The sequence below is a fragment of the Hoplias malabaricus genome, chromosome 2, assembly GCF_029633855.1.
Source record: "Hoplias malabaricus isolate fHopMal1 chromosome 2, fHopMal1.hap1, whole genome shotgun sequence".
In the NCBI taxonomy this organism is placed as follows: Eukaryota; Metazoa; Chordata; class Actinopteri; order Characiformes; family Erythrinidae; genus Hoplias; species Hoplias malabaricus.
Genome location: NC_089801.1, coordinates 19,270,956 through 19,294,995, shown reverse-complemented (window position 1 = coordinate 19,294,995; position 24,040 = coordinate 19,270,956). Strand labels below are relative to the sequence as shown.

The following is a 24,040-nucleotide window of genomic DNA, read 5'->3' as shown; positions in this document are numbered from 1 at the left end:
ATACAGACACTCACCCATTCACTAACACCACACACTCACCCATTCACTCACACATTCACTCTCACCTGTGGACAGTTTCACACACTCACTCACCCCTGTGGACAGTTTCACACACTTGCCCAGTCACTCACACATTCATTCACACCACCCACTCACCCATTCACTCACACCTGTGGGCAGTTTCACACACTCACCCAGTCGCACTCACACTCATTCACACTTGTGGGTGGTTTCACACAGTCACTCACATTATCTGTGGACAATGCCAGATATTCACCCAGTCACTCACCCAGTCTCACTCACTAATGTTACTTTAAGTCATTTGCTGAGAATAAAGGCCTGTGACGTCTGAGCATCCCTCAGTAGTTTGTGACGGATGAGCTCTGGCGATGAAACCTGAGCACGGCCCAAACTGTAATTTTACGACTAGTGCGTTTCAGATTACGTCTGCGATTAAACGCGTTTATCTCAGAGAGGTCTGTTCGGAGGCTGGCGGCGTTTAATATCGCCTTGTTATATGTTGTTTGCGATACTCCAGCTGTGTGCCATTTAAAGCAGTGGGCTTATGATATGCTGCAGACCCCTTCCCTACCAATATGTGATTTTCCAGCAGCTTGCCACTTCCATTTTCCCGTTATTTATTTTTGCCGGAAAAGCGGAGTTTGCCACGGGGAACGGGCTGGAAATGACTGGAAATGAATTTCTGTTTGTTTTCACGACTCGCAGCACATTCCCGAGCTGGTAATGGGGTATCAGACAGCTTTCTGGTGCACGCCGCTGATGACATACATCATCGGAAGCACCATCCATATGAGAGCAGGGAGAAGGAGGGAGAAGAGAGGAGAGGAGAGGAGATGATAATGAGGGAGATGGAATCTCAGTTTTTTTTTTTTTTTTTTCTTCTCATTGGAAAGGGAAATATACGAGGAGTTTTTTGTTGTCAGTTCCATCTCTGCTACTTCACTGCTTTGTGCCACGAGCTTTGGATCCGCTGCACGCACACGGGGATGTGGCCAGGAATTAATTCCAGCAGGAATCATAAGATGTTTGGGAGCACTTTATTCGACAGTCCTTTATGTTTTAGATACTAACCAAGAAAGTGAGGGCGACCAGTGAAGTAGCACTGCTCTATAGTCACACTGTGTGTGCGTGTGTGTGTGTGTGTGTGTGTGTTTAATGTCACTGATGGGTTAAATCCAGAGACTCGATTAATCCCATTGGGAAAATTAAGCAGAAATGAATATGAATAAAATATTGCCTACTTCTTATTTGTTTTTCTTCTTCTACTTCTACTTCTTACTTTTGTCTTCTCTTCATTTTTTCTTCTTCTCCCTTTAACCTCATTTCCCTCACATCCTTCTTCAAATTCTGTTCATCTTTTACTTGTTCTCTGCATTTGCTTTTATTATTTTTCTTCTTTGTCATTTTCTTCTTCTTCTTCTTCTTCTTCTTCTTCTTCTTCTTCTTCTTCTTCTTCTTCTTCAACCTTGGTACCTTTCTATTCTCAGCAGTGCAATGAATCACCAGCTATGCTGCTGCACAGGTCACAGTCATCCATCCATTGATTCATGCATCCATCTATCTATCCATCCATCCATCCATATATCCATCCATCCGTGCAGTTGATAATGGAGCTGTACAGTGCATTGGGCACAGAGGACCTGTGAGGTTCATGACTATTAACTCTGTGAGGAGAGTTGTGTGGGTGTACTGCATGAACAAAAGCTTCATTTATTTCTCTCTCTCTTTCTCTCTCTCTCTCTCTCTCTCTCTCTCTCTCTCTCTCTCTCTCTCTCTCTCTCTCTCTCTCTCTCTCTCTCTCTCTCTCTCTCTCTCTCTCTCTCTCTCTCTCTCTCTCTCTCTCGTGCGCGCTCTCTCCCCTCAAGTCTGTGTCATTCCACCCACTGTTTATCAGGTACAGCTAATGACAAACGAGCACAATTACAGCGAGCCATCAGCCAGGGCAATAACCGTGGTCCGGAACTTTCCTCATAAGCAGAGACGCATAGACCGGCAGCACGCTTTGGTTCCTCGCTTAATTGCGGCTCTCTCTTTGATTAAAGACCACACTCCTGCTTTCCGCGCCCGTCCCACCGCCCCGAAATGCCAACCTCGATCTGGACCTTCACCTCCGACGCTGCGGTATCCTCCTGGCAATAACAAAAGCCTGCCGTGAGTCAGTGTTTCTTGCTTAGAGCTCGGGGAAAGAAGGTGTAGGAACTGTGAGGAAGGTGTAAGTCCTAATCTTTCAATCCATTCCAAAGACACAGAATCGTGACTTGAATATGGAGTTATTTTTTGCGCCTATAGTCTTCAGCTTGAACCAACAGATAAACAGACATCTCTAACCCTCTACAAAGGGGTAAACAACATCACTGGGTGCTTTTGACAATACACAAATACGCCTCCAATGTTTAGGTCATACGCCTCGAAAAAGAGCAACCCATGTATTTGTAACTTATCTACTATATGGTTGGAGTTATTTTATTGTTGCTAAACAAGCTCCCGTCCACTGGGGGCACTGTTGTGGGTCACTAAATGAACTCTCTGTTATTAACACAAAGAAGTATCACAGGAACTGTGCAGTAAACTGTTGTAGGAGAATGTAGGGTTGGGCTGGATTTTCACATTAATTACTGGCAACCCAGTGTAAACAATCAGGCTTAAAACCTCACTTTAATCCAGTGGTTGCCAAATATATTCTACAATATCCCTCTTCTGTAGATGAGAAAATGTTCAATACACTTGAATGTATTCTGAACAATGTAATTCATTTGGTAAGTCTCTTTCAAAGTAAAAATGTTGTTTATTAGAACCCCACTCCCTCCCCTCACTTTGGGAACCACTGTGTTAACCTCAATCTAACACTGAATGGAAAGTTAATCCCAGTATAAAAAGCTATAAACAGCACTGTGTTGAGTTTGTGTTCATGTAACAGTCTGGAAAACAGTTTACTGTGAGTGTATTCACTGAAACAGCACCCTCTGTGGACTGGAACTAACTTAGTGACTGTAAAAAAAAAAACTACTGTAAAAAAAAACTACTAAAAAAAGTTAGAAATGTAATGAATCTCTGGAATGTTCCATTTCTTAGTCTAGATATAACTTTGAAGATTATGTTGGTGTAGGTCCCAGGAAATGGTCTTCAAGCCAAATATGAATTATTTCACCTTGAGAGAAGGCTGTTTTATTCTACGTTCTCAAATAAATTTCAGGGTTATTTTATGTTCTTTTGAGAAATGAGATTCTTTAGGGGAACTCTGAGAAAATGGAAACCTCACCGTTGTTATTTCAGAGATGAACTAAAGAAGGACAGAGTCCAGGATGTGAGAGAAACATGAGCCGTTTTTACTTCTCTAAGTAACCACTCGGTGAAAAGTTCTTTAGAAATATGTGAGTGAGAAGCTGAAGGTACGTGTTGTGGGAAGAATCCTTGAGTTTCTAAAGAAGCAGTGAATGGGTGAAGATTTTTATATTGTGGGAAAGTTGTTCATCACTGCTTTCACACTGAAAATCTCTTCTAAATCATGGTTCTTTTAAAGGTCCAAAGAGGCTGTTCTACCCTTTGGAGCCTGGGTGTTTCGGAGCCTGTATGAGCACGTATGCTTTTATGTTAAGAGTAAGAAAAGGAAATGTTTAAACCCTGGCGCTGAACACGGTCTTGTTTCATGTTCGTGGATGAATGACTTTGAAGGTTTGGACGCAGTGCTCTCTGGAGTTTTAGAAACAGTGAAGTCTGTGGTGAAAGAGTTTGACCGGCGGAGCCGTTTGCCTGTCTCGGTTCTGCTGACGCCGCCCGGTGTCCTGTTGGTCATAAGCATGCAGAGTTGTCGCTGTGGATTCGCGGAGAGTTGACAGAGAGCGGGAGCTCATTCCGCTGTTTGCCCCGAAGACAACATTTTCTTGAAGCGCTGAAACGTTAAAGTTTATGCATCAGCTGTTTCAATCCGGCATGGCAGGGGGATGGTTTCTTTTTTTTTCTGAGAGGGAGGAGAAATCGCGAGGTCCGCAGAAGGGCATTAATTGAACAAAGGCCAGGGGATTGCTGAGTTGGACTTCTCTCTCTCTCTTTTTCTCGCTCTCTCTTTCAGTCTGCAACTTTCCATTCCTTGCTGCAAAGTTGGTGCATAACTTCTAAACTAGCCAAGCTCCCAGATAAGGGAAGGTTTAGCCACTTAAACGGTTGAACACTTGCGAAAGGTAACTGCCAACTCTTCAAGTCCTGGACACTAAAATTAGCATCGGACAGTTTGGAATAAGGGCCTCATTGCAGCATCCGAGCGTTCTCATCCGAACTGGACTAGTGGCGTGGTCCGTCCTCAACTAGCCGCCATCAAACTGGAGGCGAGAGTTTATTTTTACCCGACTGCAGAGCGAAGCGCTGTTGCGTAACCCCTGCTCCTACAGTCCGAGGGGAACGTGGGGGCAGTTTGCTCCCAATAATGAGCCACTTGTTTCTGCTCAGTGTCAGCAAGAAACTCCTCCCTTAACAGGCAGCCATCCCTCTTTTCCTTGGTGCCAAAGAGCAGGCCGCCCGGGACCGGCTGAGTGACAGCCCTGCGAGCCCAACTACTTCAGCTCCCAGCTCCCGGTCTGTAGGCTCCACTCAGAGATTCTATATATACGCTAACGCAATTAGCACAGTGTGTGTGCTCCACGGTGCAACGGAGACACCTCGGTCAGCTTTTCTGGACTTATTTGCTTTCGTTTCAAGCCCCGGGAATGCAATTAGAGCATCTTCCAGGCCCATTCAGACCTCTAATTAAATAAGTCATGTCTTTACGCCTGAACTTTGCTTAATTGGGGAGTAGCCGAGCCAAGGCTGCGGCAGGGCGTCGGGGGCAGAATTCAATAAACACCAAAAGTAAAGACAGCAGAGCAAGCAGAGTGCAAACCTCTGTGATAGTGGACACCGCGTTGGCTGTTTTGATTCTAATAATTATCACTTAGCCTACATTATAGCCACCATAGCCTATAATAATCCCAGAGTATGACCCGAGTCCTTCTGCCTTAACCTCTGAAGCTGGCCTCTGCCTGCTGCCAGGTCAAAACATTCATTACACATTTCCATAATGTAAAAATAAATCATCCAGATTGCATTAATGTCCATTTGGGAACTGGATAATGTGCCACAGTGTTTAATAAGTCAGTAGTTAATATGTAATAACTAAATATAAACTTGCCAGGACACGTCTGCAAGGCCATACATTGTTTTGCACACTTCAGCTTGTATGATCAGTTCACACATGTACTGAATAAAATAAGCATTAATAATATGTTTAATAAGCAGTAGTTACTATATAATGTACGTTGCTGTTTATGTAGTTATTGGAGAAGCATCTTAGAATGTAGAAAGCATGTAATTAACCATTAGTTACTATGTTATAGCTAAATGTAAATGGGCTAAGATTTGTCCACAAAGCCATAGTACTTGTTATAGACTTCTATAACTACAGAATAAGTTAACAATTTGCATTATCTGTCTAAGTAGTTATTGCATGTAATAAATAATGTAGTTACAAAGTAATAAGCCTTAATAAGGAAAAAAGGTCTTTGGGTTTTCAGAGATTAAAATTTCAAACATTTTTAAATGTTTAAAATATTTAAAAAAGTTTAAGTATTATGTCTCTCAACTCTGGCCTATGTTAGCATCACATGCATTATTAAAATGACATCACATATCAATATATTAGTTATTTTAGTTATATTTTGCTACTACTCCCTGCAAAAGAGTTATTTGGAGCTGGTCTAAATTGTAAGCCAAAGCTCTCCAGCTGTGACTGAACTACAGTTGGACTCTCTTTCAGCTTCTTGAGGTGAAGATTCCAACGAGAACCATTTTGGAGTTCCTCAACTTGTCCCCGTAGGACAAAAGTGTCAAACTGCAGTCCCGGACGGCAGCAGCACTGTACGGTTTGTTGTTCTCCCAGCACCAGCTCTACAGCCCGTAATGAGCTGGGGAACCATTAAACTCTGTGGTGGTTTTCCCAAAAGGACCGAGTCTGATCCCCGACTGTGCAGACATATAACTTTCCGTCAGCAATATGGTGCTCAAAACTCTACGCGCTGGTTTCTAGGACCTGAATTAAGCCTGACCTTGTGTTAAACTTGAGCTCCAGTGTTTTGGAAAATGCCCATTAGTTTTAGTCTTTACTTACTTCTACATCTTAACCAAGTCACACAGTGTCAATGATGTAAGCATCACTCTTTATGAAGCATTTAGGAGATTTGAGGGCTAATTACGTGCCAATGATGCTAATATATAATATAAAAGACAGTTAATAATGAGCAAACATACTAATAACATACAGCAGACTGCTAACGACAACTAATAACGCACAAAAAAATGCTAATACTTTTAAAAAATTTAGTATGGCAAGTGTTAATGACATAATTAAATATTAATAACATGTATATGTAATATATGTAATAACATGTAATAATGTCAGAATTTGAATAAACCACATTTATTAATACAACAGAGACAAAAAATGATAATGACATGCAAAGTCCTAATAACGTGGAAATAATGCCATTAACCTGTAAGAGCATGTAATAGTGTTGATATGTTGCATTTAGAAGTTGATAACATGTAATAACTACTACATTAACAATGTAATATATTGTAAGAAACAGAATCTTTGTGAGTGTGAGGGGGAGTGATGATCCATGAGCTGCTTTGCATCATAAATATAAAGGTGTCCAAAATGGTTCTAAGAAGCAGTTGTAGAACATTTTTTGTGATTTCTTTTGTGGGTTCCCTTCAATTCTTGAAATCTGATGGACCTTCCCTCCATGTAAAAGTTCATACTCTTTTCTAAGAAGTGAACTGTTATTTTTTTGGAGAGTTCCTTGTGTTTTTACTAAGTTATCCCTTAACACTTAAATTCAAGATGTTGAAAACACACTCTGAAAGTTCTGAATTTAGAGTGTTTTTATTGGCCGTTACAAAGTTGTAGCAAACATCCCATTACCATGAGCACTCGTCTATTGAACATAACGTTATGGAAGATTATTCTCCTAAAAACAGTGAGAGGGGCATCAGCCTCTTGACAGTTGGAGTCAGTCTTGAGAGATTTGATGGGCATGCATCTTTGCAAATGAAGCTTTTCAGCAGCGTATGGGGAAGAGGGGGGCTCTCAGACTTTGCGCCGCAGTTTTAATGAGTTGCTGCGTTGTTGCGGCTGACGGTCAGGAGTTCTGAAAGGTTTGGTGCAGATCCGTCTCTATTAAACCCTGTTAAGTAGAGTGTTATTTCAAGACGGCGGTTATAACCATGGGAACCACTTCCAAGCCTTGCGTCTTTCTCCAGAGATTGTTTACAGGGAAGAGTTATTGCTCCAAATTTATTCAAATTGGATGCTAATTCCATGCTCTAGTTCTGGTGCGCTAAACTAGCCTCTGTGACTTTGAACTGTGGAAATGGGTCTATTTTTCTCCCTCACTCTCTCTCTTTCCCTCTCTCTCTCATACACAGGACTAGACTCTCTGGCCTTGGCAAATCAAACAGTGTTCCACCTTATAGCAGAACTAGGACAGAAAGTGGTGAGAGGATGTTTTTGTTCGTGGTTAAGGTTGGTGTTTACGCAACGTTAGAGCACCATGTGACATTATTCTTTCTAAAACCCTTAGAAACCCTTAGAGTTCATCCCTCTCTCTTCAATTCCTCATTTCCTTTCCTATATGCAACCGTCACCATCAAATTACCATAGTTCCTCAAATCAAAGTAGGAAGGTAATAAAGCTAATTCGTTTATGACATTGTAATAAGCGTGTAATAATATTTATCAACAAGTTTCTAAGTTTCAATATCTCTCTATACTCATTTTCTCTTTATATTCATCTCTCTCTCTCTCTCTCTCTCTCTCTCTCTCTCTCTCTCTCTCTCTCTCTCTCTCTCCCACCTCCTTCACCCTCTCTTTGTTTTCCTCTTTATTCTTTAACATCCAAGAATGTAGACACCTCCATATTAATTGATTCTTCTCTTTCTCTCACTCGCTTACACCTCTCGTTCTCTCTCTCTCGTTCTCTCTCTCTCTCTCTCTCTCTCTCTCTCTCTCTCTCTCTCTCTCTCTTTCTCTCTCTCTCTCTCTCTCTCTCTCTCTCTCTCTCTCTCTCTCTCTCTCTCTCTCTCTCTCTCTCCCCTCCACACATCACCATCAAACGTCCTTGATGTGTGCCCCACAGAATCCTGACTATGCTCTGCTTGGCTTTGATAAGGCTTCAGCGAGAACCTTGTCAAAGCCGGCGCCGAGGCGTGGGCGCGCTCCCTCCGCGTTAGAGACAGCTGACGTTCTCGCCTTCATCCGCAATAAACAAATATTTTATTTCATTTATTTTCACTCCCCTCTCTCTCTTTTCCTCTTCCTGATATGGGCTCGGGTTATTTTCTGACACGTTTGCAAACCTTTCACGCGACTCTCACTTCTTCAGCGCTTGATTCTCTCTGTTGTTCTTGGTGTGTGTGTGTGTGTGTGTGTGTATGTGTGTGTGTGTGTGTGTTTCTTTCCCTTTCCCTGAACATCCGTGTTCCTCTCTAATCTGCTTGTCAGGCCTGTCACCACATAATGCAGAGAGAAATGTTTGCTGTGTCTTAGATTAAGGATTTTGCCAAGCCTTATCTGCAAAAAGCCAGTCACCCTTCCCCTCCCCCCTCCCCCAAACAGCTGGAGTTCCAATGTGGTGGTACCTTTTTATATCCACTTTCACTGCTAAAGCAGTTTGTAATGGATTACAGGTACATCCTGTGCTGAATACAGCTTTCCTTGCAGGGCAGCACAGCTACAATGCAGGGAATGTGGGTAATACCAATGTTGTAATAACAATGTAATTATATTATTTAACATATGTTTGGACAATTTTATGTATATAAAGTTAAACTATATAAGGAAATGATATCTCAGCATTGACCAGACTTGGTGCTACACAATAAACTGGAAGCTGGGAGGCACCTGCTTTGTTAGAAATGAATACCAATGCAACGTTGGGAGGCTTAGGCTTATGTGCAGCTACAACACACAATCATAACAGCAGCTTCTATGGAGATGATGCCAGTGTTAACAATGACCAGATTGAAGCAGAATGTATGAACATTGCCCACATTTCTGCTGACGCATCATGTCTGCAGTGCTGTAGTGTGGGATGTAGATAAGACAGTAGACAGTTGTTAACATTTGGGAAGGTTAAGTCATGTTAATCAAGGTGAAATTGTCTGGCCATGCTTGACCACGTCTTTGTAGCATCACGACCGGCTGTAATAGCATCTCTGCGTCATTAAACCTGAAGCAAAAATTGCTAATGTGTACTGACATTACATCCACAGCCATAATTTAGCTCAGGCTATGACTAACTGCATGGGGCAGGTCTTCCAGTGGGCACAGCCACCCATCAGTGGTATTTTCCCCTATCTGCACACTTAACCTTTCCCATATTAATGTGGAGCCTTCATTAGATGTCAGAGATGGACACCTGGTGGTAGGGGAGGGTGGGGTGGGGGGGTGGGGGGGGGGGGTGGTAGGGGAGGGCGGGGTGGGGGGTGTGGGGGGGCAGCATCAGGAGCATCACTGAGATGTTCGTTTTACCTCTTTGTTAAATCTAAATCACCTGGAAATGTCCTTTAACATCAGCATGTTCAGAAGCACTGTACTTTTCTATTCAATAACACTTTATTTTAAAATATGGTTTGAACATTTGGACCCTCAAGTAAATCTAACTCTGACACTAAAACTTATCCAGACCTGAACCTCAGCTAGAATCTTACACCTGCCCCTGGATCTACCTCTTAGCCTAGTGTTACAGATAATCAGGGATCAATCTACTAATGAGTATCAGCTTTAAACGACCATCAAAACGAAGTGTGACCCATATCTCATATAGGAGACCCCTGCCCAGGCAAACAGTACCCGTCAAAACATGGACACACTTGATCAGGTTTGTTTTTTTTTAGTCTTAAAGATGGTTTGGATGTAAAGTTCTTACAGTGGGTTTTCAGTAAACAGTAGTCATTCAATGGTATTTCAGTGATATTTCAGTTGTCTTCCTGTAAGTCTTTGGTGGTCTTTCAGTGATATTTCAGTAGTCTTCAAGGAGGTATTTTAGTGGTCTTTCAGTGGTCTTCCAGTAGGTCTTTGGTAGTTTTTCAGTTGTCTTCCTGTAAGTCTTTTGTGGTCTTTCAGTGATATTTCAGTAGTCTTCAAGGAGGTCTTTGGTGGTCTTTCAGTGGTCTTCCAGTAGGTCTTTGGTTGTTTTCCAGTTGTCTTCCTGTAAGTCTTTGGTGGTCTTTCAGTGATATTTCAGTAGGTCTTTGGTGGTCTTTCAGTAGTATTTCAGTGATCTTCAAGTAGGTCTTTGGTGGTATTTCAGAGTTATTTCAATAGTCCTCCAGTAAGTCTTTGGTGGTCTTTCAGAGTTATTTCAGTGGTCTTCCAATACGTCTTTGGTGGCCTTTCAGAGATGTTTCAATGTTCTTCCAGTAGGTTGTTGATGGTCTTCCTTTAGGTCTTTGGTAGTCCTTTAGTAAATTTCAGTGGTCTTCCAGTAGGTCTTTCAGGGATATTTCAGTGGTCTTCCCTTTGGTGGTCTCACAGTAAATTCTCCAGTGTTAAATCAACACTATTAGTGTTAACTTAACACTGAGAGTGTTAAAGTATTACACTAACAGTGTTAATGGTGAATTTACTGTGCTTTCAGTGATATTTCAATGGTCTTCCAGTAGGTCCTTAGTGGGCTATTAGTGGTCTTCCTGTAGGTCTTTGGTGGACTTTTGGAGTTATTTCAGTGGTCTTCCAATAAGCCTTTGTTGGCATTTCAGAGATGTTTCAGTGATCTTCCAGTAGGTTGTTGGTGGTCTTCCTGTAGGTATTTGGTGGTACTTCAGTGATATTTCAGTGGTCTGCCAGTAGGTCTTTCAGTGATATTTCAGTGGTCTTCCAGTGGGTCCTTAGTGGGCTATTAGTGGTTTTCCAGTAGGTTTTTGGTGGTCTTTCAGTAATATTTGAGTGGTCTTCTAATCATGTTCCAATGGTCATTCAGTAAGTGTTCGGCTGTCTTTCAGTGACCTTCCAATGGACTTTGATTAGGCTTAGGTTAAATGGTCAGTATTATTTTACATCAGCTAAAACTTTAATTACTTCCAGTCAACCCCTGCCCTGTTCTAATGTGTATTATGTAAATATGTATTATTTTTACTCTGAGTCAGAATGTCCATGTTTTGACAGGTTCTGAATTGAACTTCAAGTCGGACCCCAACCCCTTCGCAGGACAACAACCAAGAGAAAGAAGGATGTTTTCCGTACATTGAGACCCACCTCTCTCTAGGCATCTGATGGTTGGGGTTGTGGTGGCAGCGCACGCTGAGGCTGAAGAGTTTGCGAGCCGTTCTCTGGATCTTCAGCCTCTGAGCCTCCAGGGAGCTCTGCAGCAGACGGTAGCGAGCCTGGAGATCCCAGTCACTGCCCCAGAGCAGGTGGACGCTGCTGACCGGCAGGAAGTGGGAGGCGGGCAGCCGCTTCAGGAATGACTTAAACTCGTCTATGGAGTGTTGAAAGAGAGAGCGTGGGGGAGGACAGAGAGGAGGGGAGAAAGAGGGAGAGATGGAGAGATGATTATTGCCAAAATCAACAAAATGTTAAGATTTAAAGGTGTAGTTTTTAACACTGGAGCATTATTTGTATACCACCTGGGGTCACTGTCTGTAAAAAGAGGGGTCTGTTCTCCCTGTGTCTCTGTGGGTTTCCTCTGAGTGCTCTACTTTCCTCCCACAATTCAAATGCACATGATGGTAGTGGAATGTGTGAAACTGTCCACAGGTGTGAGTGACTGGGTGAGTGTATGTGTAACTGGGTGAGTGTGTAAAACTGTCCACAGGTGTGAGTGTATGAATAACTGGGTTAGTGTGTGAGTGACAGGGTGAGTGTGTGAAACTGTCACAGGTGTGAGTGTGCGAGTGACTGGGTGAGTGTATGAGTAACTGGGTGAGTGTGTGAAACTGTCCACAGGTGTGAGTGACAGGGTGAGTGTGTGAGTGACAGGGTGAGTGTGTGAAACTTTCCACAGGTGTCAGTGTATGAGTGACTGGGTGAGTGTGTGAAACTGTCCACAGGTGTGAGTGTGTGAGTGACTGGGTGAGTGTGTAAAACTGTCAACAGATGTGAGTGTATGAGTGACTGGGTGAGTGTGTGAAACTGTCCACAGGTGTGAGTGTGTGAGTGACTGGGTGAGTGTGTGAAACTGTCCACAGGTGTGAGTGTGTGAGTGACTGGGTGAGTGTGTGAGTGACTGCGTGAGTGTGTGAAACTGTCCACAGGTGTGAGTGTGTGAGTGACTGGGTGAGTGTGTGAAACTGTCCACAGGTGTGAGTGTGTGAGTGACTGGGTGAGTGTGTGAGTGACAGGGTGAGTGTGTGAAACTGTCCACAGGTGTGAGTGTATGAGTGACTGGGTGAGTGTGTGAAACTGTCCACAGGTGTGAGTGTGTGAGTGACTGGGTGAGTGTGTGTGAGTGACTGGGTGAGTGTGTGAAACTGTCCACAGGTGTGAGTGTGTGAGTGACTGGGTGAGTGTGTGAGTGACAGGGTGAGTGTGTGAAACTGTCCTCAGGTGTCAGTGTATGAGTGACTGGGTGAGTGTGTGAAACTGTACACAGGTGTGAGTGTGTGAGTGACTGGGTGAGTGTGTGAAACCGTCAACAGGTGTGAGTGTGTGAGTGACTGGGTGAGTGTGTGAAACTGTCAACAGGTGTGAGTGTGTGAGTGACTGGGTGAGTGTGTGAAACTGTCCACATGTGTGAGTGTGTGAGTGACAGGGTGAATGTGTGAAATTGTCCACAGGTGTGAGTGTGTGAGTGACAGGGTGAGTGTGTGAAACTGTCCACAGGTGTGAGTGTGTGAGTGATTGGGTGAGTGTGTGAGTAACTAGGTGAGTGTGTGAAACTGTCCACAGGTGTGAGTGTGTGAGTGACTGGGTGAGTGTGTGAGTGACTGCGTGAGTGTGTGAAACTGCCCACAGGTGTGAGTGTATGAGTGACTGGGTGAGTGTGTGAAACTGTCCACAGGTGTGAGTGTGTGAGTGACTGGGTGAGTGTGTGAGTGACAGGGTGAGTGTGTGAAACTGTCCACAGGTGTGAGTGTGTGAGTGACAGGGTGAGTGTGTGAAACTGTCCACATGTGTGAGTGTATGAGTGACAGGGTGAGTGTGTGAAACTGTCCACAGGTGTGAGTGTGTGAGTGACTGGGTGAGTGTGTGAAACTGTCCACAGGTGTGAGTGTGTGAGTGACTGGGTGAGTGTGTGAAACTGTCCACAGGTGTGAGTGTGTGAGTGACTGGGTGAGTGTGTGAAACTGTCCACAGGTGTGAGTGTGTGAGTGACAGGGTGAGTGTGTGAAACTGTCCACATGTGTGAGTGTATGAGTGACAGGGTGAGTGTGTGAAACTGTCCACAGGTGTGAGTGTGTGAGTGACTGGGTGAGTGTGTGAGTGACAGGGTGAGTGTGTAAAACTGTCCACATGTGTGAGTATGGAGTGACAGGGTGAGTGTGTGAAACTGTCCACAGGTGTGAGTGTGTGAAACTGTCCACAGGTGTGAGTGTGTGAGTGACAGGCTGAGTGTGTGAAACTGTCCACAGGTGTGAGTGTGTGAGTGACTGGGTGAGTGTGTGAGTGACAGGGTGAGTGTGTGAAACTGTCCACAGGTGTCAGTGTGTGAGTGACTGGGTGAGTGTGTAAAACTGTCCACATGTGTGAGTGTGTGAGTGACAGGGTGAGTGTGTAAAACTGTCCACATGTGTGAGTGTGTGAGTGACAGGGTGAGTGTGTGAAACTGTCCACAGGTGTGAGTGTGTGAGTGACTGGGTGAGTGTGTGAAACTGTCCACAGGTGTGAGTGTGTGAGTGACTGGGTGAGTGTGTGAAACTGTCCACAGGTGTGAGTGTGTGAGTGACAGGGTGAGTGTGTGAAACTGTCCACAGGTGTGAGTGTGTGAGTGACAGGGTGAATGTGTGAAACTGTCCACATGTGTGAGTGTATGAGTGACAGGGTGAGTGTGTGAAACTGTCCACAGGTGTGAGTGTGTGAGTGACTGGGTGAGTGTGTGAAACTGTCCACAGGTGTGAGTGTGTGAGTGACTGGGTGAGTGTGTGAGTGACAGGGTGAGTGTGTGAAACTGTCCACAGGTGTGAGTGTGTGAGTGACTGGGTGAGTGTGTGAGTGACAGGGTGAGTGTGTGAAACTGTCCACAGGTGTGAGTGTGTGAGTGACTGGGTGAGTGTGTGAATCTGTCCACAGGTGTGAGTGACTGGGTGAGTGTGTGAGTGACTGGGTGAGTGTGTGAAACTGTCCACAGGTGTGAGTGTGTGAGTGACTGGGTGAGTGTGTGAGTGACAGGGTGAGTGTGTAAAACTGTCCACATGTGTGAGTGTGTGAGTGACAGGGTGAGTGTGTGAAGCTGTCCACAGGTGTGAGTGTGTGAGTGACTGGGTGAGTGTGTGAGTGACAGGGTGAGTGTGTGAAACTGTCCACAGGTGTGAGTGTGTGAGTGACTGGGTGAGTGTGTGAAACTGTCCACAGGTGTGAGTGTGTGAGTGACTGGGTGAGTGTGTGAGTGACAGGGTGAGTGTGTGAAACTGTCCACAGGTCCACAAAATCCAAACAGGAAAAGAGAATGTAACCATGTAAACAAGATGGTTGCTGACAGTGGAAGGACAGTGGGCTGTGTTTGCTCAAGCCCTCATTAATCTCTGGAAGTCGGCCCTATTCTCCTTGTCCTACAGTTTCAGTCTCCAATATCAATAGGAAGCTTCATGTGCAATTGAATTAATCCAGACGTAAAAAATCTCTTCCTTCTCTGAATTAAACTAGTCCCTATTTAATGTTATCTTTACTGTAGTTAATGGTATTCGTACATTTCAAAACCTTGAAATATGAGAACCTTATTGTGGCAGAAGCATATTCTGTGAAAATGTATTTAAAAAACAAACTAAATTGAGCTGAAGGTAAATGCTTAGACATTTTGTTCCATTTCTGCTGGAATTTTCCTCATGAATTGTTGATGAAGAACAGTTATTTGTTGAGTTCGTATGAATATCTTTCCTCAGACTGTGAAAAGTCTTCACTGTGAAAAGTGCGAGTGAGTGACAACGTCACAGTTTATAATCAGTGAAGCTCCCTACGTTTGCCACAAGCTTCAGCACTTGATGTGAAGCACTGCTTTTGATGGACATCCCATTTCTGTTCCTGATGTTCCATGCTGATCTGCCACTTTTGCTTGAGTTCTATTGGCATTGAAAATATGGCAAAATCCATATTGTGAGTCTGCTTCATCATTGTGTTCACTTCTTGCCTGAGTTATCTCATCTCTAACATAGTCTACCCACACCTTCGCCCTTTATTTTCCTCATTTCCTCTCATTACTTGCAGAAAAATAGTTTAAACTGTATGCCATTGGATCTGTCCCTTACTGTATCCTCTAAGCTTTGCATACACAACTTTTCTTACAACTATTTTGTTCCTCTATTTCCACATGCTATGTTAATACATTATTTTTTCAATAGTTGCTTCATTGGTACAAATCCCTAGAAGAGGTCAAAGTTGAGAGCAAACCAGAAGTCCTGAACCATACATCCATGTGTATCTGAGATTTATTTGATGAGTACTGTAAAATTCTTGTAAATTTTACAGTAAAATACTGGCAGCAGAGTTCCCAGGCATTTACCGTATTTTACAGGAACACTACTGCATTTCAAATTTACAGCATATTACTGTAATTAAGTATTACAATGAAATACTGTAGCAGATTTGCTGTAAATTTACAGCAATTTTTTTACAGTGTAGATTCAGTATACATGAAGGATTGCATGTAATAGATACTGTATCTAATTAAAGTGTTCATCTGTAAAAAGGTACTGTTTCTGCTCAAAGGATTTACTGTACGTTTAAATATTTACATTGTATTATTTAATTACAGTAGTATTCTGTACATTTGAATTACAGTAGTGTTCCTGTAAAAATACAGTCAATGGCTGGGAACACTGCTGCCAGTTATTTACAGCAGAATTTACATTGTTTACAGAGTAGATATGTGAATGGTTTTCTTTATGAAGGTTTACATTATTCAGACCATTTCTATAATTCCATTCATGAATGTCCACCACAAAGAGGATAGGAACTGTAATTTTCAAATCATCACACAAATAAAGGCACACAACCAAAACGGAAGGTTTTGCCGCAGCAGTCTCTAATGCCCTGAATGTTAGCCGTTGTCAGGATCTGGGAACTCCTTGGACGATAAATACCACACTGTTGTCAAAAATGGCAGATTCTCCAGGTTCACGCTTGGGTGATCAGACTCAGTCCTGCCTCTCCCCCCCCCCCCCCTCTCTCTCTCTGGTCTGATCTCTGGCAGCTCGCCCCGAGGCACAGTGCTGCAGAGTTCGGACACAGGCTTCTCAGCTTCATAAATATTTTGGAAGCTGTTTACTGACAGTGTTGTTCTGATGATGTCTGTGTGAGCTCAGAGGGACGGGAGGATGCTATGCCTTTGCTTCATTTGCTGGTAAAAGTGACCCGACACAACGTGGACCCTGACGTGCGGCCGGAGCTGAGATGCGGACAGCGGCTGTGTGCACTGTGAAAATAATGAGTGAAATAAACAAGCAGATCTGCTGCACGTCGTTTAGATCTCAGTGCTCTCATGGCCTTGGAATCCATTTTTCACTTTCAGTTTGTCCCTTCCTGTTGTTTTCTAAAGCATACATAGTATTTTGGTTGTTGTTGATGGCAGTTGTATACGACATAAATGTATTTAAGCGTTTTGCAGACTGCCACATGCTTAAAATAGAAATATATATTTCCTAAAATAAACCAAAACATTGCTACTGTGGTCTGATCTGCTTCTGCAGCACCCCCCTCAGGCCCAGCTCTGCTACATCACAGTGAGGACAGGTGTGTATCCACTTGAACCTTTCTACATCGGTACCACATATCCAGATAACCGCATAACCCTAACCCAGAAACTCCTGCCTGGAGGAGCTGGGAGGCCTTGCCCTTAAGCGAGGAAATGCCTAGTGATCAGACTCAGTTAACAACCCACCTCTGACTATATCCATGCAACAGCCATTTCCACTTCAGAGCACAGTTCAAAGCTTAGCTGGTGGTAAAAGCAGCTGATGCTAAATGGTGGCAAATCACACAATACATTTAACCCCATGCATCACTTATGCAGTCGTAGCAAATAAGCTAGCACACACTAGCATGACTGAAATTTCAGAATCCTGAGGACAAGACCCCCCCTTCTTGTAGCCCATTAGTGGACTTACAGCTACACTTTCTGAGGTCACGCTAGGGTTAGAGAACGGTCCAAAGGATTCAAGAGTTCTCAGAGGGAGAAAGAGAGAGATAAAGCTTGTTTATGTTGTTCTTCGTAATTTGGATCTAGGTTCATTGGTTAATTTCCCTGCCCTTCTTTTGTGCAACTTATTCTTTACTTAATGTACCACGCATTTACACTTTTACACATACACATGCATATTCGAGTTATATATATATATATATATATATATATATATATATAGAGAGAGAGAGAGAGAGGGAGAGAGTGAGAGAGAGAGAGAGAGAGAGATCGATCAAATTATGACTAGACTATTTTCTTTTTGGCAATAGTTAATTATTCCATTATTATTTATAAATAAATAAATAAATAAATAAAAAGTACATTTTGTAAAAATAATGAAGTAACAAATAACACAATTTTAGCTTCTGATTGGTCCAGGAACAGTAGAATTTATCAGATTAAGTTTCCCTTATGAAAAAAAAAAAAAAAAAAAAAAAAAGCATAGTTTTAGTCGTTCTAGTGTTTAAAGGACCACTGAATTAATCTCTGTAGACGTTCAGTTCCATAGTGTTAACACTGACACAAATACTGAAGCTAACATCGTAGATGTGTTAGCAGTCATGGATTATATTGATGTTTTTGTTGGTGCTCCGAAATAATACAATTGGCCCCGAATTGTTTATTTCTCAACAGCGATAAATCACACTCAGTTTCTTCTTCAGCATAAAAACAAATCTGATCAGACGTGATCTACGCCTGAAAGTACTTCAGAAAAGTCATGAAATCCACCACCTACTTTTGCTATCACTCCACAAACCTAGGACTAAATCTGAGAGTATTTACTATTTACGGGCCCCTCCTCACCAGTGCCACTGATATTGAGCTACAAACCTTTCAGATTTGATACTCTCCATAAATACAGCACTTATTCTCCAACAACACTGGAGGTCATTTATTTGTTCCGGTAAAGAAGAGACGTTTAAAGTGTGCACTTACAGCCAATCAGCCGTCCGTCATCAGTTTCAAACAATTACCGCCTTCCTGAATGGAGGGGTAACGAGTCTCTGAGGGCCACTTGGCTCCTGGAGCGGGGTTTTCTTTGGGTTGATATTTCCCTCCTCCCGCCGTTCCCAGCAGTCCCGTGTTTATCACACACCACGGACGCTTCGTTTATTGCCGGGCCCTTCTCCAGAAATATTGCAGCGACCTTGAGGCCTTCAAACTCAATTTGGGGCGTCCTCTATTCAATATAACTCTATCGGAGAGTCGGGTTTTATTTGGACCTTTTATTACCTGTTAATAATACATAAGCTAGAGGGGGGCTGGCAGGTGGATATTGAGACGTCCCCTCGGGGACCAACCTATTTTGGTAGGTTTTCTCACTCTGAGCAAGGGGAACGCTCAGCTTGTGTGTGTCAGGCTCTGTTCTGCGTGATTAGGGTCATCCCCACTATCGTTTGGACCATTCGGCTTGAGCGACTTCATCTACAGCACTGTGCGGAAGTCAGAGACCACCCTCCTTTCTTTTGAATCCAGAGGGGATGAGTATTACATGTTCCCCAGTGTCAGGAATGAGCAGATACAATATTAACATCATCAATTGTCTGGATTCTGTGTCCAAACTGTTACAGATTCCTTCATTTTTCAAAAACATGTCCACAACAAGAAACGGACATCAGATAAATATATGTGTGAAATAGTACAACAGTGTAGGAGGTGATGTGTGTAGAGATGTTTTATTTATTTATTTATTTATTTTTTACTCATTTTCATGAACTGATTCTTTTGAACTGACTCTTTTTTACTGCTACTGGTCCAAACATCAATTCCTTGCCCATGTTTCTGACCCAGTGAATAGGAGTCACTGACTATGTATTAGTTCAGTTTGGTAGTTTTCTTAGATTAAGAGTGAAGACAGTGGCAGATTTAGCCAGACATCATTGTCACATCCCAACACTTTTCCAGGAACTTTACAATAATTTCCTCGACCTCTGAGAGTCAGGACCTTGGATTTTACGTCTTATCTGAAGGACAGAGGTGTTTAATCAGTATAGTGTCCCTCTGTACTAAATAAATCCAGGCATTGGGATCTACATAGACCACAGGGACAGCGCCCCTTGTTGGCCTCACCGACCACCTCCATCAGATACCCAAACTTTCCCAGAAAATGTCTCTGATCCAGATACTGTTTTTATACATTTATTTGTTTTTGGGAAATCACAAGAACCACATTTCAAAACAGGCCATTTTGAAAGCTCAGTTTCCTTAATAGGAGAGTTATATTTTATGGCCACTGCTTTTGGAAAATTGACTTTCCAAGAAATATCAAAGAAGACAAGCTCAGTTGTATTAGGACGCTTTTGTGCCTCCAAACTTTTGACGAGTGTTCTGACGGTTTACACCTCCCGGGGTCTTACAGTCGCATCGTGGGTGTCAGCCAATGTTTTTAAATCCTATTTTAAGGAGTGTTTCAGCAGCTGCAATGACAATAAAACACACAGAACGGGACCTGGGCTTGATTTGCTGTCCACATACATGACGTGATGGTGTGTTTCTTTTCGCTCTTCTCGGCGCCAGGGTTTTTGATGCTTCTTTAGCTTTGTGGATCTGAGCGAAGGATAAAACTGACTGTAGGCATTAAATGAAGCCTCTCTTTTCTGACAGAAGGCGTTGAGTCCTGTGAATAATTCATGGCCACTTCTTTTTTTTTTTTTCTTTTTTTTTTTTTTAACTGCAGACTGTCTGAAAGACGTTAGTCTCGGAGCTTTATTCAGAGAAGGGGAAGGTGACTCATGTAAAAACGACAAGAGTCTCAGCTGATTAATTCAATTTAGAGCTCGTCTCTTGACCGTCGTTCTGGGCAGATACTCATCCGATGTTTTAGGGAATGGGTCCCTCTTTGATGCAACAACACCCTGCGCTCATCTGGGTAGACTTTGCACTCGATGTTGGAACATTTCTGTGAGGACTTCATGGCATTTGCGAAGTTCTGTGCTGATGTTGGATGAGTGAAATCTGCATCACAATCACCACTCAAACACCAGCTCATCCCAAATGTACTGAATGATGCATCATCACCCTCCAGAGAACACGGTTCCACTGTGCTGGGAGCCAGGGCTAATACCCCTCTAGACCTCACTTGTTTAGACATGTTTCCTTCTATTCCACAAACAAAACAGCTTCATCTGAGCCCAGGAGAGACCCCCAGGAGCTGATACATCTTCATCAATCGCCGCAGTATTGAGCACAACAATGAGGGTCCGCTCTTCAATTCGGAATGAATCAATGCCCATGACTTCAAACGACGCTGTGTTCAATTAGTGGACACAGGGGTGGTCAGTGTATAAAGCATGGATTACATTACAGGGTGTGTCCACTTTCAAAGGCCTCTTTCTTTCTTTTCTTTCAAAGCAGTGCTCAATTAGAAAATCTAATCTGAGCTGTAATCAAGAGTAAATAAAAATGAATGGAAACCCGTTAGCACCACAGTACCGTTAGCACATAGCTGTATGGAAATGGTTCTGGTCTTTGGTGGCCTGGAGCTATGCCTCATCCAGATTATAACTTATCCTCATAATGTCATTAAATATAATAATTATATAAATGGCTTGAACAAAACAGGGGGTTGTGTAATTATGCAGTTATACATATGTAATTACACAATTTAAATCGAATAGAACACAACTCAAGGATGATATCTTCAGATTCCTAGGGTTTATTTTTAAATAATATATATATTTATAAATAAATACATGAAAAATGCTCTTCAAATGCAATCGTGGCAATAAATATAACATAGTTAAGACTGTGGGTGGTCACTTTAAAATCCCTAACTGACCTTGTTTATTTATAAAGCTGCTGTGCTGTGTCCTAGCTGTTATGTGTTTATTTTTTTTTTTTCCTTTTTGTCCTTTTTTTTTTTGGGAGGGGGTGGGTGGGTTGGGGTGGGTTTGGAGTCTTTCAAAGCCACACACCTATGTTTCGCTTGCAAAAAAAAAAAAAAAAATACAGTGAAATATAAAAGAAAAAGATGATGCTGGAAAATAATGATGTGCTGCTGAGAACACCTGAAAGCAGGACCAATTTAGCACTTGTGCTAACCCCCACGGGACGCCGTAAACAAGAGGAAGACATCGCATTTAGACTCTGCTGCACAATATCTTTTATTTTGGGGAGGGAGCTGAAACGTTCAGCAGGAAGTCCACTCATGCTACGCACTAAGCAGAGAGACACGACTGGGCTGACACTCGTTTAAGCCTCAGAAATGTGGACCATGAACTAAAAAAGTGGACTGTAATTGTTGGGCATTTATTCACCGCAGGCTGTTTGTAATTTTAACCCAGTCTCCCACATGAATTCACATGGATTCACTCATTACAGTGACGTGGTGATTCATGCGAAATCAACATGGTTCAAATTATCCACCGGATCTGCAATGATCGCCCTTTTATAAACCCTTTTTCTGGTGAGCAGCTACAGACCTTCATTCTCTTATAGCCAAGGGATATCTGTAGGTGTCTAATGCTTCAGGTAGAAACTGGGACTTCAGGTGAGCTGCTGAGCTAACACTAGAGCTAACTGCAACAACTGGAAAGTTATATATCTGTATTCTGAACATATTGGGAAGGTGTTTCTAATAAAGTGGCCAGTGAGTGGATGTAGGAGGCATGTATTTTTTAAAGTGACCAAGTTACAATAGTACAAGGAGAGTGTTTTTAACAAAATAACCAGAGAATGGAAATAGAAGGTAGAGAACAGATATACAAGGTCAATGTTTCCAATAAAGTGGACACATTATAGACATAAGTTAGTGTTTCCAATAAAGTGGCCAGAGAATGGACATAGAAGGTCAGTGTTTCCAATAAAGTGGCCACATTATAGACATACGAGGTCAGTGTTTTCAATAAAGTGGCCACATTATAGACATAAGAGGTAGGTGTTTCCAATAAAGTAGCCCCATTATAGATATAACAGGTAGGTGTTTCCAATAAAGTGGCCACATTATAGACATACAAGGTCAGTGTTTCCAATAAAGTGGCCAGAGAATGGATATACAAGGTCAGTATTTCCAATAAAGTGGCCACATTATAGATATAAGAGGTAGGTGTTTCCAATAAAGTGGCCACATTATAGACATACGAGGTCAGTGTTTCCAATAAAGTGGCCACATTATAGACATACAAGGTCAGTGTTTCCAATAAAGTGGCCACATTATAGACATAAGAGGTAGGTGTTTCCAATAAAGTGGCCACATTATAGATATAAGAGGTAGGTGTTTCCAATAAAGTGGCCACATTATAGACATACAAGGTCAGTGTTTCCAATAAAGTGGCCAGAGAATGGATATACAAGGTCAGTGTTTCAAATAAAGTGGCCACATTATAGATATAAGAGGTAGGTGTTTCCAATAAAGTGGCCACATTATAGACATAAGAGGTCAGTGTTTCCAATAAAGTGGCCACATTATAGACATAAGAGGTAGGTGTTTCCAATAAAGTGGCCAGAGGATGGACATACAAGGTCAGTGTTTCCAATAAAGTGGCCAGAGAATGGTCACAGAAGTTAGGTGTTTCTGATAAAGTGTCCGGTGAGTGTAAATACGGACACGTCAAACTCACCTGAGTTCTCGAAATCCTTGTAGGACGCGGCCCAGGACTCCGCCATCCCCCGCAGCGTGTTCTCCATGATCTGCAGGTCGGTGGTGGGACAGTTGCATTGTGGGAAATCCTCGGAGCAGCGGCAGATGCACTGGTTGTTGCGGCAGACGTACTCTCCCTCGCCGTTGCACATGATGTAGCTCAGAGCCGACTGCACAAACTTTTCCTGGAGGTACTCGGGGAAGATGACCTGGAGACCTGCCCAGAACACACACACACACACAGAGAGAGAGAGAGAGAGAGAGAGAGAGAGAGAGAGAGAGTCAATCTACTGAAACCATTAAAGAGGAATGGAGGGAATTATTGACTCTCCATCAAGAAGTGCCCTGTGGAAAGTGTTGGAGAAAATAGACAATGCCACTTTAACTGCACTGAGCCTGTGGATAAAAGTTGTACATTACTGCTATACCTACATACCATCACCATGGTAACCATCAGGCGTATTATTATTATTATTATAATTATTATTATTATTATTATAGTTTATAATCCTGTAAATCTGATTAAAAGCCTAAACAAGAACTAACAGTCAGCGCTGACCCAATATAATAATAATGTAAACACACCCGCCTGGTTCCAAGGATCTATACCACTCCCCTGGATCTATACATTCATTCATTCATTATCTGTTACCCGTATCTAGTTCAGGGTCGCGGTGGGTCCAGAGCCTACCTGGGATCATTGGGCGCAAAGGGGGAATACACCCTGAAGGGAGCGCCAGTCCTGCACAGGGCAACACACACACACACACATTCATTCACACACCCACAGACAATTTTGAGTCACCAATCCACCTACCAACGTGTGTGTTTGACCTGTGTGAGGAAACCGAAACACCCGGAGGAAACCCACACAGACACAGGGAGAACACACCAACTCCTCACAGACAGTCACCCGGAGCGGGAATCGAATCCACAACCTCCAGGCCCCTGGAGCTGTGTGACTGTGACACTACCTGCTGCTCCACCGTGCCGCCCTTGGATCTATACACTGTTTACTAAATATAGTTAACTCTTTGTGGAAGTAAAAGTGATATTCTGACACCTACCCTGCCCTGAACCCT

General features: G+C 42.8%; 1 protein-coding gene across 2 annotated transcripts in view; it reads right to left on the bottom strand.

Annotated features, from left to right (window-relative positions):
* brinp1 (bone morphogenetic protein/retinoic acid inducible neural-specific 1) overlaps positions 1-24,040 on the bottom strand; it is a 182,929-nt gene that overhangs the window by 4,855 nt on the left and 154,034 nt on the right. Inside the window, exons 6-7 of one of the 2 annotated variants that reach the window (XM_066659000.1) lie at positions 22,939-23,175; positions 11,293-11,527 (exon numbers count right to left, since the gene is read on the bottom strand). In XM_066659000.1, coding sequence (XP_066515097.1) covers positions 11,293-11,527; positions 22,939-23,175 — 472 coding nt within the window. The remainder of the gene's footprint in view (positions 1-11,292; positions 11,528-22,938; positions 23,176-24,040) is intronic. The other variant, XM_066659002.1, reaches the window with a different exon arrangement.